The sequence below is a fragment of the Lucilia sericata genome, unplaced genomic scaffold (genome assembly GCF_015586225.1).
Source record: "Lucilia sericata isolate MDLA Ls3-8-SP2 unplaced genomic scaffold, ASM1558622v1 Contig000202F_arrow, whole genome shotgun sequence".
Classification (NCBI taxonomy): Eukaryota; Metazoa; Arthropoda; class Insecta; order Diptera; family Calliphoridae; genus Lucilia; species Lucilia sericata.
In genome coordinates, this window is record NW_023994230.1 from 180,001 (window position 1) to 199,683 (window position 19,683).

General features: G+C 33.2%; 1 protein-coding gene across 1 annotated transcript in view; it reads left to right on the top strand.

Moving 5' to 3' along the window:
• LOC119601959 (probable serine/threonine-protein kinase DDB_G0277165) overlaps window positions 1-19,683 on the top strand; it is a 119,197-nt gene that overhangs the window by 779 nt on the left and 98,735 nt on the right. The window contains exon 1 of the mRNA XM_037953266.1: window positions 1-605. This exon is cut by the window's left edge and continues 779 nt beyond it. Within this exon, the coding sequence (XP_037809194.1) occupies window positions 66-605 (540 nt within the window). The 5' untranslated portion in view covers window positions 1-65. The remainder of the gene's footprint in view (window positions 606-19,683) is intronic.

Here is a 19,683-nt window from a genome sequence, read left to right on the forward strand (position 1 = left end):
AACACACACACACAACAACTACTGTGTTTTAAAACGGAAATGCATATAAAGTGCAATTCGTAACAATGGAAATCGATGTTAATCTACGTAAGCCAACAACGGCAAATGGTTTAGAGCTCAAGACCATCTCAGCTGGAAGTTATAGTGATAACAATGGTCACAGCAATCTACACAGCCATCTACACAACAATAACAATAGCATTAATAATCATCAACAACAACAGCAACAACGGCGCAGCAGTAGCAGCAGCAACAATATAACCACATCATCAGAACCATTGTCCAGTCCACCATTTGGTTGTTGCGGCATATTAAGTCGTCTCTTATGCAGCAGTCATACACGTGCTAAGACCGGCACTTCTAGTGGTGATTATAATACTTACAACAATTGTGGCACAATGTCGCCTGCAACACATGCGAATGGCAACAGTGGTTATGCAACGGCAGCAGCTAATGCAGTCACTGCAACGCCCCATCATAACTCTTCCTATATGAATCTGTTGAAAAAGAATCATACACATCGTCGCACACCCCAAGAGATTTATTTCGAGAGTCGTGGTAAATCTTGCAAGAAATTATTGAAATTCAATGGAAACTCCAATAAGGTAAGTGGAAAAGATATATATTTTTTTCTATTTTCTTTTAAAGTTTATCTCTATATAAATCTGTCTCTCCGTACAAAAAAAAAAAGGAATTTTTTCTATGCTATTGCAACTTTAACATATTTACTTTTCGTTTGATATTCATTTACCTAGAATTTCTTTACCTTCATGCTTGTATTGTTGCAAGCACAATGGGAGCAACTAACATGTTGTTAGATAGAATATACATATTCATTGTTATCTAATCTGTAATCTCAGACTTTTTGTGTTTTTTTTTTTCTCAATTTCTTTGTCATATTTTGCATATTCATAGTCGTTGTTACTGTTTAAAGGAAATCGCAGGACAATGGTTGTTACACTTGGAGAATTGTGGTTAGATTTAAGATGAATTGTGGTTTATGGACAAAATATTCCGACTTTAGACTTGCACACAAAAGAACAATAGTTTAAACTTTTGCTGAATATATAGCATATTCCATAGTCTGGACTGTAGTCTAGTCTTTAGTCTGGACTATAGTATAGCCTATAATCTGGTCTTGACTATAGTCTAGTCTATAGTTTAGAGTATAGTCTGGACTGTAATCTAGTATATAGTTTAGTGTATAGACTAGTCTACAGTTTGATCTATAGTCTAGTCTAAAGTTTATAGTTTAGTCTATAGTCTTGACTATAGTCTAGTCTATAGTCTGGACTATAGTCTAGTCTATGGTCTGGACAATAGTCTAGTCTATAGTCGGGTCTATAGTCTAGTCTATTGAAAGGACGATAGTGTAGTCTATAGGATAGACTATAGTCTAGGCCCGGACTAAAATCTAGTCTATAGTCTGTAATATAGTCTACTCTATAGTCTGGACTATAATTTATGCAAAACCAGTCTATAGTCTGGACTATAGTTTAGACTATATTCTGGACAATAGTTTAGACTTTAGTCTGGAGTATAGTTTATACTATAGTCTAGCCTATAGTCTGGACTAAAGGCTTGTCTATAATCTAGACTATAGTCTAGTCTATAGTCTAGACTATAGTTTAGTCTATAGTCTGGACCATAGTTTAGTCTATTGAATTGACCATAGTTTTAGTCTATAGTCTTGACTATAATCTACTCTATAGTGTGGACTATAGTCTAGTCTATAGCCTGGACTATAATGTACTCTACAGTCTGGACAATAGTCTAGTCTATAGTCTGGACTATAATCTAGTCTATTGTCTGGACTATAGTTCAGACTAAAGTCTGCTCTATGGTCTAGTCTAAAGTTTGTTCTACAGTCTATAGTCTGGACCATAGTTTAGTCTATAGTTTAGTCTATTGTCTTGGCTATTGTCTAGTCTATAGTCTGGACTATAGTCTAGCCTATAGTCTGGATTATAGTATAATCTATAGTCTGGACTATAGTCTGGTCTATAGTCTGGATTATAGTCAACTCTATAGTCTGTACTATAATCTAGTCTATAGTCTGAACTATTGCTTATTCTGGACTATAGTCTAGCCTATAGTCTGGACTATAGTCTGGACTATAGCCTAGTCTATAGTCTGGACTAAAGGCTAGTCTATAATCTAGACTATAGTGTAGTCTATAGGCTAGTCTATAGTCTAGACTATAGTCTAGTCTATAGTCTAGACTATAGTCTAGTTTATAGTCTAGACTATAGTCTAGTCTATAGTCTAGACTATAGTCTAGTCTATAGTCTAGACTATAGTCTAGTCTATAGTCTAGACTATAGTCTAGTCTATAATCTAGACTATAGTCTAGTCTATAATCTAGACTATAGTCTAGTCTATAATCTAGACTATAGTCTAGTCTATAATCTAGACTATAGTCTGGACTATAGTCTGGACTATGGTCTGATCTGTAGTCTGGGCTGTGGTCAAGTCTATAGTCTGGTATATAGTCTAGTCTAGTCTATAGTCTGGACTTTTGTCTAGTCTATAGTCTGGATTTTTGTCTAGTCTATAGTATGAACTATTGTCTAATCAATAGTCTGGACTATAGTCAAGTCCGTAGTCTGGACTATAGTCAAGTCCATAGTCTCGACTATAGTCAAGTCCTTAGTCTGGTCTATAGCAAGTTCATAGTCTGTGCTATAGTCAAGTCTATAGTCTGCACTTTTTCCTTTTATATTAAATATCTTCATATCGATGAAATATGAAATGAGACTTCTTTAGGATACTACATTAATATCTCAAGTACATAATTCGTCTAATGTGAAAAATATAATTGAATAATAAAGTGCAATCAATTAAAATAATCGTGCTTAATCATGAACTCTTTAATTCTTTTGAGTGTATAAATACGTACAATATTTACATGCAAACATTATTATAATAATAAAACATCCTTTTTAATGCAACATCACCATACACATGTTGTAGATGTGTACAATGTATGTATGTTTTTAGTAGTTACGTGGCATGAGTACATACAAATGTGTGCTTTTTTTTCCTGTGTAAGTATGTAAAGTATGTATGGCTGTTAACATCCTCATTATATACTTAAAAAGATTTTATTTGCTTCATGCAAACCATATATGAGAACTACATACGTATGGATACATGCATACATATACTTACTTCCATATGTATCTATCTATGTACACTTCTACAATTGCAAAATAAACCAAACAATCAGCCATCCAAACCAACCAAACCAACCATCCGACCAACGAACATCAAGTATGCATCAGCATAATGCATTAGCAGAGATTTTATTATTATTATTATTACTATTATTGTTGTTTTAGTTGTAGTTGTTGTTAGTATACAAATATTGTAACATACTAAAAGATACATTTCTACATAGATACACATGATAACAAACACATTTATTTTACATACATGAACATTTTGTACACAGAGTAAAAATGACAGTAGCTTTGATTGAGTATATTGTAAAATATTTGTTATATTTTATTAGAATCGATTAGGGAGTTGTAAGCTTAGTCTATGGTCTGGTCTAAAGTCTAGTCTAAAGTATATACTAGACTTTAGACTAGACTTTAGTCTAGTCTATAGTCTAGTCTATAGTCTAGTCTATAGTCTAGTCTATAGTCTAGTCTATAGTCTAGTCTATAGTCTAGTCTATAGTCTAGTCTATAGTCTAGTCTATAGTCTAGTCTATAGTCTAGTCTATAGTCTAGTCTATAGTCTAGTCTATAGTCTAGTCTATAGTCTAGTCTATAGTCTAGTCTATAGTCTAGTCTATAGTCTAGTCTATAGTCTAGTCTATAGTCTAGTCTATAGTCTAGTCTATAGTCTAGTCTATAGTCTAGTCTATAGTCTAGTCTATAGTCTAGTCTATAGTCTAGTCTATAGTCTAGTCTATAGTCTAGTCTATAGTCTAGTCTATAGTCTAGTCTATAGTCTAGTCTATAGTCTAGTCTATAGTCTAGTCTATAGTCTAGTCTATAGTCTAGTCTATAGTCTAGTCTATAGTCTAGTCTATAGTCTAGTCTATAGTCTAGTCTATAGTCTAGTCTATAGTCTAGTCTATAGTCTAGTCTATAGTCTAGTCTATAGTCTAGTCTATAGTCTAGTCTATAGTCTAGTCTATAGTCTAGTCTATAGTCTAGTCTATAGTCTAGTCTATAGTCTAGTCTATGTCTAGTCTATAGTCTAGTCTATAGTCTAGTCTATAGTCTAGTCTATAGTCTAGTCTATAGTCTAGTCTATAGTCTAGTCTATAGTCTAGTCTATAGTCTAGTCTATAGTCTAGTCTATAGTCTAGTCTATAGTCTAGTCTATAGTCTAGTCTATAGTCTAGTCTATAGTCTAGTCTATAGTCTAGTCTATAGTCTAGTCTATAGTCTAGTCTATAGTCTAGTCTATAGTCTAGTCTATAGTCTAGTCTATAGTCTAGTCTATAGTCTAGTCTATAGTCTTAGTCTATAGTCTAGTCTATAGTCTAGTCTATAGGTCTAGTCTATAGTCTATTGTCTATAGTCTAGTCTATAGTCTAGTCATAGTCTAGTCGATAGTCTAGTCTATAGTCTAGTCCTATAGTCTAGTCTATAGTCTAGTCTATAGTCTAGTCTATAGTCTAGGCTATAGTCCTAGTCTATAGTCTAGTCTATAGTCCGATTCTATAGTCTAGTCTATAGTCTAGTCTAATAGTCTAGTCTATAGTCTAGTCTATAGTCCTAGTTCATAGTCTAGTCGATAGTCTAGTCTATAGTCTAGTCGATAGTCCTATGTCTAGTCTTAGTCTAATCTATAGTCGTCTATAGTCTAAGTCTATAGTCTAGTTATATCTAGTCTATAAGTCTAGTCTATGTCTAGTCTAGTCTAGGTTTGGTGTCTAGTCTATAGTTTGGTCTATAGTTTGCTCTAATAGGGGTCTACGTAGTCTATAGTTGGTCTATAGTCTAGTATAGTAGTCTGGGTCATGAGTATTGTCTAGTCTATATTTAAGTCTATAACACAGAGAGAAAAGGAATATACACGCCTGGTATCAAATTGACACCAAAGAGTTTATAATTTTTCAATACTTCCTTTGTCAAAGTATATACATACGTATGACAACACTATGTAATGTTGACAACGCAACGTTGTCAACATTGCAACACTTCCTTGTCTAAATCTAAATTTTTTACACATCCGTTGTCTAAATATTAACAAACGTGGTAAGCTCACTATTGGCAACGGATTGTTTGTCAATAGTGAGCTTACCACGTTTGTTAACATTAAGAAAACGGATGTGTGTAAAATTTAGATTTCGACAACGAACTGTTGCAATGTTGTCAACATTACATAGTGTTGTCGTACGTACTTATGTATATACTTTGACAACGGATGGTATTGAAAAATTATAAACAGGTTGGTGTCAATTTGGTACCAGGAGTGTATATTTCATTTTCCCTCTGTGTAGTCTATTTTATAATCAGCACTATAGTTCTAACTATAGTCCAGTTTGCAGGTTGTTTTATATGTAAACTTTACTGTTTTGCCTAGTGTTACCTGTTTTCTGTCCCACTGTTTCTTCCATGAACATCATCAAAAAATTTGTTTGTAAATATTGCTTATGGTAACAATGCTTGTTGTCAAAAAGAATGTCGGAACAAAAAAAATCAAGTTAAAAAGAAAAAAGAGTTGATTGTTGTTTTTTTTTTTATATCATTCTTATTGTCCTACTTAAACCACACTAAGAATAAGTTTCATGTTTATTTTAATGATGACTTGGCAAAAGTATTAAAAGGAAATATTTAATGTTGTTTGTATATGTGAATATACATACATATATAGATATTTATAAATATATGTATGTGTGTATATCAGATATTCTTATGCACATACTTAAACCCCTTTTACAAACGATAATCACTGCAGTGGTAGTATTACGATTTTATGTTGCTTGATTGAGGTCAATTGCAATAATCTTGTGAAAGGACAGTAAGATATTTATGGTTTGGGTACAATGCGGTAGGTGGACCAAAGGGCTGACTGATTCTTTATTATAGAATACTTGTCTTGAAGTAATATAAATAAAATTGTTTGCTGCAATTTCTAACATTTCGTACTTAAATGTGGTCAAGATATTTGTAGAAAACGAAAATAGAGTAAGTCCATTTAAGGAAATATGTCTAAACTGGTTCTTTAAAGGTACCAATAAAATACATATCATAATTGAATATGATAATTCTCGAAAACCGTAAGAATCTTCATGGTTTTAACAACAAACAAAATTATCACATCGGGGCAAATGACGCACGTGGCATAAGTTTATCCATAAAAATCGAACCGTAGTTAGTTTTAGATGAAAAAGGCGCCATGATGTAGGATTTATTTTAGGATCAGCTTTAGCCATATTTAACTACATGAGGACGGTGCAATGTTTCGTATAGATGTAAGACAATCAAATTAAAATAAAGCTTTTAATAGAAAAAAGCTTTTACGGACATCATAGCAATTTTGAAAAATGTAATAAAGTTAAAGCTTTAAAGCTTTACAAGAACTTTTCTTTAAATAGAGAATTTTGCAAAATTTTACGAAAACTCCTTTTAAAAGCTCTTATAAAATACATTATTAACAAAGCTACCATCAGCAATTTAAGGGAATAGCTTTTATATGTCTATAAAGAAGCTTTTAAATGACTTTTTGTGTCTATGAAACGCTTTCAAATAAGTTTTACTGATAAATTTTTAGAGGAAAGTTACTATTACGATAAAGTTCTCTTGATAAATAAAACTTAATTGCAAAAATCGTTCTTTTATTTCTTATTTCTATAAAAAGCTTTTAAATTATATAAACTTTTGTTTATATAAAGATTAATGTTAAGAGTTTCAACGAGATTTTAGGAAAAAAAATATTTAATAGGAACTTTAATTAAAAACATAATTCACAAAGTTACCATCAGCAACTTAATGTAATAGCTTTTATATGACTATAAAAAGCTTTTAAATAACATTTATGTGCTTGAATTTAAATAACTTTTAAATAAGTTTTGCTGATCAATTTTTGTAGGAAAGTTTTTATTACAATAAAGCTCCCTTGACAAAGCATATTAGCAGAAATTTTTCTTAAATTTCTTATTTCTATAAAAAGCTTTTAAATACCTATTACTGATGAATATTTAAAAGAAAGTTCACATTTCAATAAAGCTCGCTTGGAAAAGAAATGAGTTCTTATAGCATTTATTATTTATGTTTAATAAATGCTAATTAAAAGCTTTACTGAAACTTTTGTAGTAGCAAAAGCTTTTTAAAGCCTTTATAAACATAAAGCTCTTTACAAGATTTTACCAAAATTAAGCTTTTTACTTGAATAAATTTTAAATATTGAACGTTATTTTTAGTCAAAAAAGTTTATTATAAAAAGCTTTATTGTAGGCAAAGCTTTTTCAGCAAATTTTTTTTTAATTTTCTTAATTTTTTTTATTTTGATTTATGATTAAATATAATTTGTTGCTACAATATTGTAAGATACTCAAGAATTGTACACATATTTCTAAAAGTTTGTATGTTTGTGTTTAAGTAAAAGCTTTACTGGTTTGTATATTAAATTTATGCAAAAAAAGTGAAAAAATAAAATAAAATAAAATAAAATAAAACGGAAGTTAAACAGACGTTGACAGGAAGGAATTTCAACTGTGAACAAATGTCACAGCATAAGTAGCAACAACGTTGGAAAAAAAAAGTATTTATATCTAGTAGTATAGAGTTGGTTGACATGATTATCGAGAGCCCTTCACCATAAATTTTTAAGAATTTAATAAGGAAATTAAGCTTTTAATTAGGTAATTATAGGAAAAAAATGGCTGTTGTTGTCGACAACATAGGGACAAGATTTAAATACACATAAGCAAGAGTTTATAAGTAAGAGAAACTTGAAACTGGTTAAATGAGCTTAAAAGCTCTACAAGTCAAGAGGAGACAAGGTTGGTATACATACTATATTGAATTAATTTAATCTAAAGTATGACTAAGTCTCAATTAAGCTTAATTTTCCAATTTAATTTTTTTGCTTCTGTTACCAATCTAAGGACAAACTTAATGTCCTTTCCATAAAGTTCATTTCAAACATTATCTACTACTACTACTGCGAGAGTTCAAATAAAATATTTCAAATATTTTCTTTCTTTCTTTGCATTTGTTGTGCAAAACATTTTTCTTACATTTTTTATTTAAATTTAAATAAAATATTCTTGCTGTTGCAGCATCACTTAACTTTGCAACAGCTGTATGATGCTGTGGCGGCACAACAGTAGCAGTAATAGTGCAACAGATAAAAATTTTATTTTAAATAATTCAAAACAATATTAAAATGAATATGAAATAAAAAATGGAAAAAAGTCACACTAAAGAATTCAACTGAAAGTGGCATATTTGAACATGACACCTTTAAGGAATAAAACTTTCCTAAAAAAAAAGTAAATAATAAGCGAAAAAACTAAATGTCATTTTCAAAGCTTTCTGTTGCTTTACGAGTCCAAAATACTTGTAAAGAAATGTAATTTATTTGATTGTTTTTTCACAAATATTAAGACTAAGAAGGGTAAAACAGAATTTTTTTTTTAGTTTTTCCTCAGTCAAGGATTTATATAACTTGAGAGGCCTTTGGAAAGTTTTGTAGTTTGTTTTGTTCTTCAAAAAGTTCTTTATAGAAGAATTGTTCAGCATTTATGAAGTGTTAATAACAAGAATTCGTTTTGTTTAAATAGATTTTCTTTGTAGGAGATTTTGGAAAAACAATTTTGAAGTTTGAATATAATTAAGGCTTTAGGGAACTGAACATTGGTTATTAAAGTGGAAAATTGGTGCAAATTGGTTTGTTTGTCGAATGGGTTAGGGTACAATTTGCACTTGGCAAAAGAAGTTTAAGGAAAACTTACTGGACAGCATTGAGACGGTTATCTTCCGCAGATTTGAACGACTCAGTAAGCTCTCAAACACCAACTCTAAAGGACAACTAAGGCATTACTCCCATGTAAAGTTCTGGATCTATCATATTGAAGTTAGATAATAATTTCGCAGAAATAGTGGCGCTATTGATACTCTAGATAAACTGATTAAACATTAAAATAACAATTTGCTTTCTTATCTGTAGAAGAAGTTTAAGGAAAACCGCCTGTAGAAACTTAATCCCTCCGGGCACATGTTATCTTTATGAAATCTCCATCTTGGTGTTATTGATATATCCCGGGGGTGCTACCAATACCTCTAGTCTGCCGGGACTCTAAACTGGTTATGATCAAATGTATCCTCGACCTTTCTTTGGATTGATTGGATATGTGGTCTAACCAAAGCACCATATAATCTGGCACTACGGGTGGCCAGTTGCCTGCAGAACTTGTTCTGGCTGGTCAGTTGGTTGAGATTCCTTCGGGATCTACGTAGTGACTGTGGTTTAAACCCAAATTTGCGGGGAGAGAATGTTTGTTTAAGGACTGATGTATCTAAATGGCATATATGTCTGGATTCTCTCACCGATGTTGTTGCCATCTCAACAGATGTCACTGGGTGATGTAACAGAGCAACTTATGCTGGATTCCTGAACCCGTTGAGTATCTCTTATTCTACGCGTAGTAGGGCGCCAGCATAGGTTGCCAGTCATTCCGTAGATCGTTTTTTATGGTCTGAGAATGGAACGGGAAAGACTTCACTGCCCGACAGTAGACAAGTACTGATTTAGTAGACCTTTTACTTAAGAGAAGTTCTCGGTGTTGTTGCCATCTCAACAGTATTCATATTGTTTCAAGCTACACGACTTATGGTTAAGGTCCACCACTAAACTGGGCAATTATTGGGTTCGAATTGAGTTTGTAAATTCCTACATCCTTTGTCACACTATCTGATATGCAGAGGGATCCCGATTTATTAGCTGGGTAATTCGGACTACCAAATACGTCTCTAGGTGCTGTTGCCGAATCAACAGGGTCATCTCAGGAATGTACTGGATTAGGTCATTAGTTAATGGGGTTGCTTTTTAAATCTTTCATGACACCAAAAGGGTGGTCACCTTCCTGTATAGCGAATGATTGATTTCACCTGATATTGGGGTAGTCTCCCCTTCTATTGACTTTGGACCAGTGATTGCTTTTACCTTTTCGTGCTTTACATTGAGATTAATCCCATGGTGCCTGTCATTCCGCAACGGGGCTACTATGACAAGAGATAAGATATATGGAACCGGATAATAACTTTAAAGCAGTAGTAGCGGCATTGAACAACAACAAAGCTTAGGCTTGGATACTTAAGCGTTGTAGAATATGATCAGAACAAAATAGCTAAACAGGTTCAGAGACCTGGAGCATTATATTCGCAAATGCTGATGATGTTGAGCTTTAACGGTAAGTAAACTGGTGGGTCAATTAAAATGTCACCCACGATAGGTTTGATTACATAGGTCGAGGTTTATTAGGCGCCTTAAATATTCGTTTTCTTATGGCACAATTTTCTGAATCCTTTGATAGTCTTGGAAGCCAATTGGTATACATTTGAATAGATTCGTGCATGAGTTACATAAGCTGATAAAGTTGTACTCTTATTTAAAGAAAAAGTTTTTACAACGATAACGATGAGCCGGTGGAAATTGCGTAATCCTTGGGGGTCTCTTGGAATTAAGTGATTAACTAGCTGATTGTGGTATCCTTCAATAATTAAGTAAAATTTTGCGTAAAATTTTCTTAAGCTGATTGAGAAGAACGTCGTACTTTCAACAAACTTTTGAAGCGTTCAGAAGAAAGAAAGAAGACGGATTAGAGCTGCTTTAAGGCTGAGAGAGTGTTTGATTCTTATTTAAGTATAAACGCTTTTTGTGTCGATGACGATTAACTATTTTTAACAAATGCGTTGGTAAGAGTGTATACAGAAGAACCAATTTTTCGGCAGTAATAGCAGGAATTCTGCTATTGAACATCTGTCATGACGGCTTTATTTCACGGTTGTACTTCTACAATCACAGAATGAGCTTTTAGACGACACACCATCACCCCTTTGTGCTTTGTAAAGATCATGTAGGTTGCAATTTTCGTATATGGCTCTGACGGTCTATGTATAAGCAATTTGTTCAAATAATTGAGCTATCTAATCTCCTACCTTTGCTGCCCCGTTGTGTAACTTGAGCGAGATGCAAAAACATCACTTCCGTTTACAAGCACGCAGATGCGATGGCCTCTGTTGAATCGGCAATAGCACCTAGAGATGTAATCGGTAGACCATAATACGAATCCATCAAATGAGCAAAAGTTCTTACACATTGTGGTAAGTCTGGTATGAACATACCAGGACAAGGAAGGATAATACAATGGTGTCACTTGTATAAGATACCTTACATCCTGCCCCGAACTTAACCGGAAATTGAGATTTCATCAGTATTTCAACTAACATTATCTTCCCTCGACTTTGGGTTTAAACCATAGCCTCATTGTGCAAAGAGACCTCTCCATAACCGGGACAAGACAAAGTCTCAAACTCTGCCCTGTGGACTACCGGTTTCCGTGGTAGTATATTATATGGCTCTTTGGTTAGACCTCAAATCAAATCATTCCAAAGAACGGTCGAGGGTACATATGACACCACCAGTTTAAAGTCCCATCACACCAAGTTGGGGGATTTCATCACGGTAACGTGCCCCTGGGGGCACCTGTCGGTAAAGTCATGTAATATACCCCTAAAGAAATAATCTAAATGGTTTAAATCGTACGAACGAGTAGGTTACTTGGGTGGGAACTCGAACTCGATCGTTTACACAAATGAAGAAATGAGGAATTTTACTATGAATTTATAGAATGTTTCAAACTGTGATAGAATTGCGAATCCAACTTCGCTACTATTTGAAAAAAACTCCGCTCTTAATGAAAAGCAGTTTACATTATTACTTAATTTAGGGTGACCTTGAACTGGCCTGAAATATAAAGCTCTAAGTGCTAGAGAACTCGGTTTAGAGATATAGGAGTCAACATGACAAAGAAACCTCAAAACTTCGATAACTTCAAAATGATTTGGAATATAAAAATGTGAAATTTGATTAAGACTTTAAAGAGGGTTTCCCTAAAGTTTTATCAAAATTCTTACGATACTTGTTCGAATTAACAAGCATATATTCTTTGGTGCCAAATTTGCTTAACCAAACTACATTCAAAACAGTTGCAAACTGCACAATACACTTCAATTATTTATTCCCAATACAACAAGAAAATTGCATAAGTTTGTTTCTTAATTAATCGATAACCAAAGTTTTTGGTCTTTTCTAATTCCCCAAATAAGGATCGAAAAATACATACACACACACATTTAAATTTTACACACTAGTCTTCTATACAGTTTGAGATAATTTCGTAAGAATTTTTACGCTTTTTAAACAATTTCGTATACAAGAAAGTGTTATATAAAATGTTTTGTAACAATTACCCTGTATAACACACTCACACATTTATAGGTATGTGTATATTAAATCCATTTCTGTGTGTATATTTCCCATCCTACAAACATCATTTTTAACAAATTCCCATGAATTACTTACACACACTCGCACATAGTTCATTTTGTTTAGTTTTTCATGCTGATACGTTCAAATAGAGAAATAAAGAGGAAAAAAAAGGATGAACAAAATGAAAAAAAAAAATGAAACCGTAACTTCATTGGCACAAGGCCAATTGAAACACAAATAACAAGTGCAATAAAGGTGAAAGAAATAACTTTACGTGCTCTCTTTTTTAGTTCTCGAAGAGAATTGGTCTCAATAGTAGTTTCGTCTGTAATGGTAACGACAAAATGTTCACACATGTAACTTTGGGTTTTTGGGGAAATAATATTAGGAGAGTATTGATTTGACTTAAAATAAATGTGGAACAGAATCAGTTAGAGTCTGAGAAACATTTCCTAAAATGAGTGTAGTAATACAAATGATCACAAAATTGTTCTCATAATGAAAATGTTATTCTTCCTCTGAGAAATTAAGCTCACAGAGACTCCATAGTGCTCAAACTACAAGAAGATCCTGTGATTTACAGGAGTCAAATCTTTGAAGTATTCAATATATTCAGTATCCATTTATCATTGTTGAAATAACACATCCTTCACGCACTCTAAAATCGCAATTCATTGCCACCTCTAGGAGTAATTCTGATGGATTTTATATCTTGTTAAGCTCCTTTTTACTTTTGGACAGTCAGAGAAGCAGTACATTGGAGGCAGCTTTGGAGTGAGAGGGATTCATTTGTGTATATCATTTCATGCTCTATATTGACAATTGAGAATTGAGCCTCTCGGTAGGAGCTCATATTAGGAGTCATTCTCGTTTATCGCTTTAACGAAATCTCCAATAAAAGCCATAACGTTTGATGGACTAGAACTCCCTTATTTAAATATGTACCCACCTCTAAATTTGGCTGTTGAAGCTCACACACCGTAAACTGATAGATGTAGGGTTCTTTGATCTTGATTAGCTCCTCTCTTCTTTCAGACATCGAAGATGCTTTAGAGTTTTGGAGTTTTCGAAAACTCGGAGTTGTGGTGGTAATTCCAACCTAGTTTAGTTAAAGTATTGGGAATCTTTAGTGTTGTTATAATTGATAGTTACCTCAAGTTTCTACAATTTTTTAAAGTGTGGAATCCACGGTTCCTAGACCTTGGTTAGTTTTAGATAATTGGAGAAGCAGTGCTCAGATGTTACTTCATGATGGTGGAGATTGATGGAGAGACTGCAACCAACGACTGACACTACCAACAATGGAGATATTTAGACACATAAGTCATTGGACTGTTTTATGTGAACACCTGTTGTGTTGGCCTTATTCATGGTTTTACTTTGACCACAGGGTGAGCTATTAGACGGGATGGATATATATATATATATATATATATATGTAGGGTTCTTTGATCTTGATTAGTTCCTCTCTTCTTTCAAACATCGAAGATGCTTTAGAGTTTTGGAGTTTTCGAAAACTCTGAGTTGTGGTAATTCCAATATAGTTCAGTTAAAGTATTGGGTATCTTTAGTGTTGTTATAATTGGTAGTCACCTCAAGTTTCTTCAATTGCTTAAGATGTTGAATCCACGCTTCCTAGACCTTGGTTAGTTTTAGATAATTGGAGAAGCAGTGCTCAGATCTTGCTTCAGAATGCTGGGGATTGAAGGTGGGATTCCAATCCGCGACTGACACTACCAACAGGGGAGATATTTAGACACATAAGGCCTTCGACAGCTTTACGTGAAAACCTGTTGTGTTGGCCTTATTCATGGTTTTACTTTGACCACAGGGTGAGCTTATTAGACGACTCACCACCACACCTTTTTGTACATGATTCTGTTGATCCATGTATGAGCACTTTGCTCAGGTACTCGAGCTAACTAAACTTTAGTCATTGCTGTTCCTTTATTTAACTTCCGAGATGGATAAAACATCACTTTACTTTACAGCCATGCAGATGGGATGATGATCTCTGATGATTGAGCAACAGCACCTAGAGACGTAATCGGTAGACCGCGATAAGAATCCATTAAATAAGCCGAGGACTTGTTCTTACTCACAGAACATGCACGGACAAGGAATGAAAATGCAATGGTATCACTTATATAAGATACCTTGCATCCATCATCATTGAACCCAGCACACATCTCATTCATCGGATACAGTCTTTGAGAAAAACATTCGATAAACTTACTCTAGATATACGGATGGATGAGGCCCGCTTGCCCCTACATCCATACCATATCATGTACACTTGTCAACAACTTATTTCCAACGCTTAGTTCATAGTCACTCTTCTGCGGGGTATCTGTTGTCTCAGCAACATCACCGAACTTATCCCGAATAAAAGACATTACGGTGTATTAGTCTTTCCCGAGAGTTTAGATTTAAACCACAACCACCACTTGCACCCCGAAGGCACCTCTCCAATGACGAGGACAAGACGAGGACCGTGATTTCGGACTATATCTATGACTCTCTATGTAAGGTTTGACAACACTAGCTTATAGTCCCTGCAAACTAAGGGTATTGGTAGCAAGTCCTTTAACCAGATTGTAATAACAACAAGATGGGCAAGATCATCAAGATAACATATCCCGGGAGGGAATATTTAGACACTCAGAACTCAATTTAACCACCCTAATGTATAATTGAAAGCCACATGTATTCTAGAAACTAAGCCAGCATTTGTATGACGAAGTGTGTTTGCATTTGTACAACATTTGCTTTGGCATCTTGCAAGTTAAGTCATTTGTAACAAAAACTAGCAGGAAAAAAAATTAAAGGTTTAGGCCAAAAAGGCCTTGTAATTGTTGTTGCAAACTCCAAAGCAGCAGCACACCAAAAGAATGAAGCAATTACCTATGTTTCCAACAAGCTGTAACTGAATGTTTGCTTAAACTTGGTGTGTAATACAGAGAAGTTTGATTTTGTTTTTGGGGGCCATGACTTCTTTCTTTGACTTTTATTGGAATTTTTAAGGTCTAAATATTCTGTTGAGGTGCTTTTCAACATAAGTTCTTAAAACTACAATAAAACCAAGAAATTGAGGTTGAACAAAAAAATACAAAAAAGTTAAATTAAATAAATTACTAGTGTTTAACAACATACATATATATGTACATATGTATGTTTTTAAGGATTGTTGTAATTGCTCTAGTAGTTTTTGTTTAAGATGGTTTTATATAACTCGAAATTACGTAATAATTGCTTAAATAATGTTTGTTTTTGAGAAATTTTCTTTTGTTAGATTAATAAAATAATACTTTGTTCAATGAACTTTACAAATCTTTGTGTGTATTGAATACAGTTTAGTTATGTTCTTATACCCTCCACCACCATCAGTGGTTATAGAGGGTATATATAACTTTGTCATTCCGTGTGTAACACCAAGAAATATTCATCTGAGACCCAACAAAGTATATATATTCTTGGACCTTATGAAATTCTAAGTCGATTTAGCTATGTCCGTCCGTCCGTCCGTCTGTCTGTCTGTATAAAACATTCTCACGTTAACACGAAGCAATAAAAATTAACGAAATTCACCCAAAATATTTATTGTTGTAACAGGCAGTTTTGTATTGAAAATGAGCAAAATCGGTTCACACTGGGAAAAGTTATGAATCAAAATTTGAAACAACCTCGAAAAAAATAAGCATTTTTTACACATTCTGATGTAATTTTCTCAAAAACTATGAAAGATAATTCCATGAAAATCAGTATACATTCGTTTATACACAAGAGCTTGACTCTTGCTGAAAATTGCCAGAATCGGTCCACAATTTCATATACCTCCCATACAAAAGTACATATTCCCGGAAAATGGGTTTTTTGTTAATAACTTCCGTCACAATGTCGAAATCTTTACAAAATTTTATAAATTAAAATCTTATGTCAATAGAATTCATACAGAGAAAAAATTTTCTGGATCGGTCCATAATTGGACATAGCTCCCACACAAGGTCCCCTCCCGAAAATAACTTAAACGCACATAATTCATTTCTAAATCAAGTTATCAATATAAAATTTGGTACAAGTATTGCCCTCACATACAGAAGTATTACTGTGAATTTTTTTTTCCATCGGTCCATAATTGGTCATAGCTCCCATACAAGGTCCCTTCCAGAAAATCACTTAAACGCGCATAACTCATTACTAAATTAAGATATCCATATAAAATTTGGCACAAGTATTGCTCAAATGCACAGAAATATTACTGTGAAATTTTTTTCCGATCGGTCCATAATTGGTCATAGCTCCCATACAAGGTCCCTTCCAGAAAATCACTTAAACGAGCATAACTCATTACTAAATTGAGATATTCATATAAAATTTGGTACAAGTATTGCTCATATGCACAGAAATATTACTGTGAAATTTTTTTCCTATCGGTCCATCCTTGGTCATAACTCCCATGCAAGGTTCCCTCCCGAAAATCACATAAACGAACATAACTCATTACAAAATATTGATATCCATACATTTAGCACAAATATTGCTCTTATATACATAAATTACACTATAAAATTGTTCTACGATCGGTCATAGCTCTCATACTAGACCCCCTCAAGAAAATTACTTAATTGTACAATATTCATTACCAAATAATGATATAGATACAGAATTTTGAAATTTTGTTTTTATATACACAATTGGTCATAGCTCCCATACAAGGTCCTCTTTCGAAAATCTCTTAAATGCACATTACTCATTACCAAATAAAGCTATTGATACAAAAATTCTATTTCAAGATTTTTGCACGATCGGTTCATAACACACATTACTTATTACTAAATTACGATATAGATACAAAATTTTACTGAAATATAGCTTTCATGTCCAGATGTTTTGCTTAAAGAATTTTTTATGATCGGTCTATAATTGGTCATATCTCCCATACTAGGTCCCGCCCCTAAAACCGTATTTAACTAGTTGCATTATCAATTTGTGTAGAACAAAATTATATATATGTATTTTGAAAATCCTTAAATCTTTCACACACATGCATACATGCAAATTAATAAAAATCGCCAAGCGTTGGTAATGTTCAATAAATCTTGGAATTGTAATAGATTTGAGCTGTTTGAATCTAGGGATTTTTCTATTTAAGATATGAGAAAACTTATTTCTACAAATATTTGATCAATTAGAAAAGTATTAATATAAAAGTATCTGGTGGAGGGTATTTAAGATTCGGCTCAGCCGAATATAGCACTCTAACTTGTTAATTTTCGAAGTTTTTTTAATTTCTAGCAAAAAGGTTTTTTGGTACCTCTTAGCGTATGCTTGTTGTGTTTAAATTAAATATTCCACATACGCTTAGGTAACTTTGAATTTACATTACATTAAGGTTCATTGAAGCGAAATTTTTTTTGATATTATTATTGAAACCTAAAAAGATCTTTTGAACTTAGACTCTAATGACATTTCCCAAATAAATAATTGTCTTTCACTTATCATCGATTAAGTAAAAGTATTTATCTTAGCTCTACCCCTCTACACCTTCTTCCACATGCGGCCAATCATATGTCCCACTTTATTTACTTTTTTAAGAAAATATCTACCCTTTTCCCCTTTTCCTTTTTAAGTAATTTAGTGTTTCTAATTCTTCTCGTCCTTTAGTTTATCCTTAATATATTTATTTTGTTTTTGTCAATATTTCTTTTCTTCTATTTTTCTAATACTTTTTTTTCTTTTCAACTTTTTTTTTATTTAGTATTCAATATAAACTCAATATCACGTATTTCATTTAGTTTTCTACAATAAAATGCCTTAAATGAAAATAATCAACTGTTTTTTTCTTGTTTTTCTTTTTTCATTATTTTTTATTTCGTTGTATACATTTTTTTCGAGATTTGCTGTTTTATAAACTGCAGCTACAATAAGCAAACAAAAAAAAAATAAACTGTTGGCAATGATTTGAAAATGAATGAATAATGTTGATATAACAGTGAAGAAAAAAAAAAAGATTTGAAAAACAAAATATGGGAAATTATATGGTGAACAGAAGAAAGAATGGTGATGATTTTCTAAACGTTTTGGTCGAATCGTTTTTATCTAGTAATAGACATATTCAGTTATAACAATACTTAATCCAAAATGCAAACTTATAGGGGAGAATCTGTGAATTAGAGGGTTAATTTATACCATAAACATTTTTCAGAACACTAACAAGATATATTCTCATTCAATCGGGATCAAATATGTTAAATTTCTTGAAAATTCTGCTTTTGTGAAAAGCACTATACATTTGCACAAAAGTTAGGTTAGGTTGCCAGGATGCTGTTCCTCAATCAAACCGGAAGATATACACCTTGGTCACTATCGGCCCTGTTGTGCACTTCTTTTGGTCAAATATCACTACTTGTAGAATTTCGAGACGGCTGTGGCCTACTCTGACAAAGCATAGAACTCTGACTCTCTGGTCTTTAAGTAAGAACTCGATTAGGTTTCTCACGGGTATAATTACTGGGCACTGTATGAGTATGTCGGAACGTATGTGTTGTTTGGATGAGTAAGAAGAGAACTCGGTACAACACCTTATATATGACTGTCCAGCCTTACAAGAGCACAAACTATTCTATCTTGGTAGAGCTCTTTTCCATGATCTGGACTGTCTCAGAGATGCGTCACTAGTAAATATGATCGGTTTTATTAGAAATACCAGCTGGTTCTGGAGGTGACCGCAGGAACCACATAATCAACGAAATTAGGGAGGTTAACCATTCTTCTTTATGTACAAACTCTCAAAATAAGAGAATGGTATAGTTAAGGGTATCACAATGGTCCATTGGATCTCCGAATGAACTCGCTAACTAGCAAGCAATCCACGTAAACTAACTCAGTTTCCTTCGTTCGTAAGGGATGTTATATCCGGAATAATATCACTAGCAATATATTTGCATCTAATTTCGACAAAATCCTAACAATGATAAAGAAAGTGCTCCAGAGTTTTACTATCCTCTCTACATACTCAACATTCGTCTGAATTCAAACGTCCAATTTTGTAAAGCTGTGCCCGTAATCCTAAGATGTCCACTCAGAATTTTTCTTAAATTCGTTTTTTCCTTGTCAAGTGGTCTGGTAGCCATACGATGTAAACCTTACCTCTGGTAAAGTATTTGGTTAGAGTTTTCGTACAATAGAATACGGTTTTAGATTTAACTTTATCTGATATCA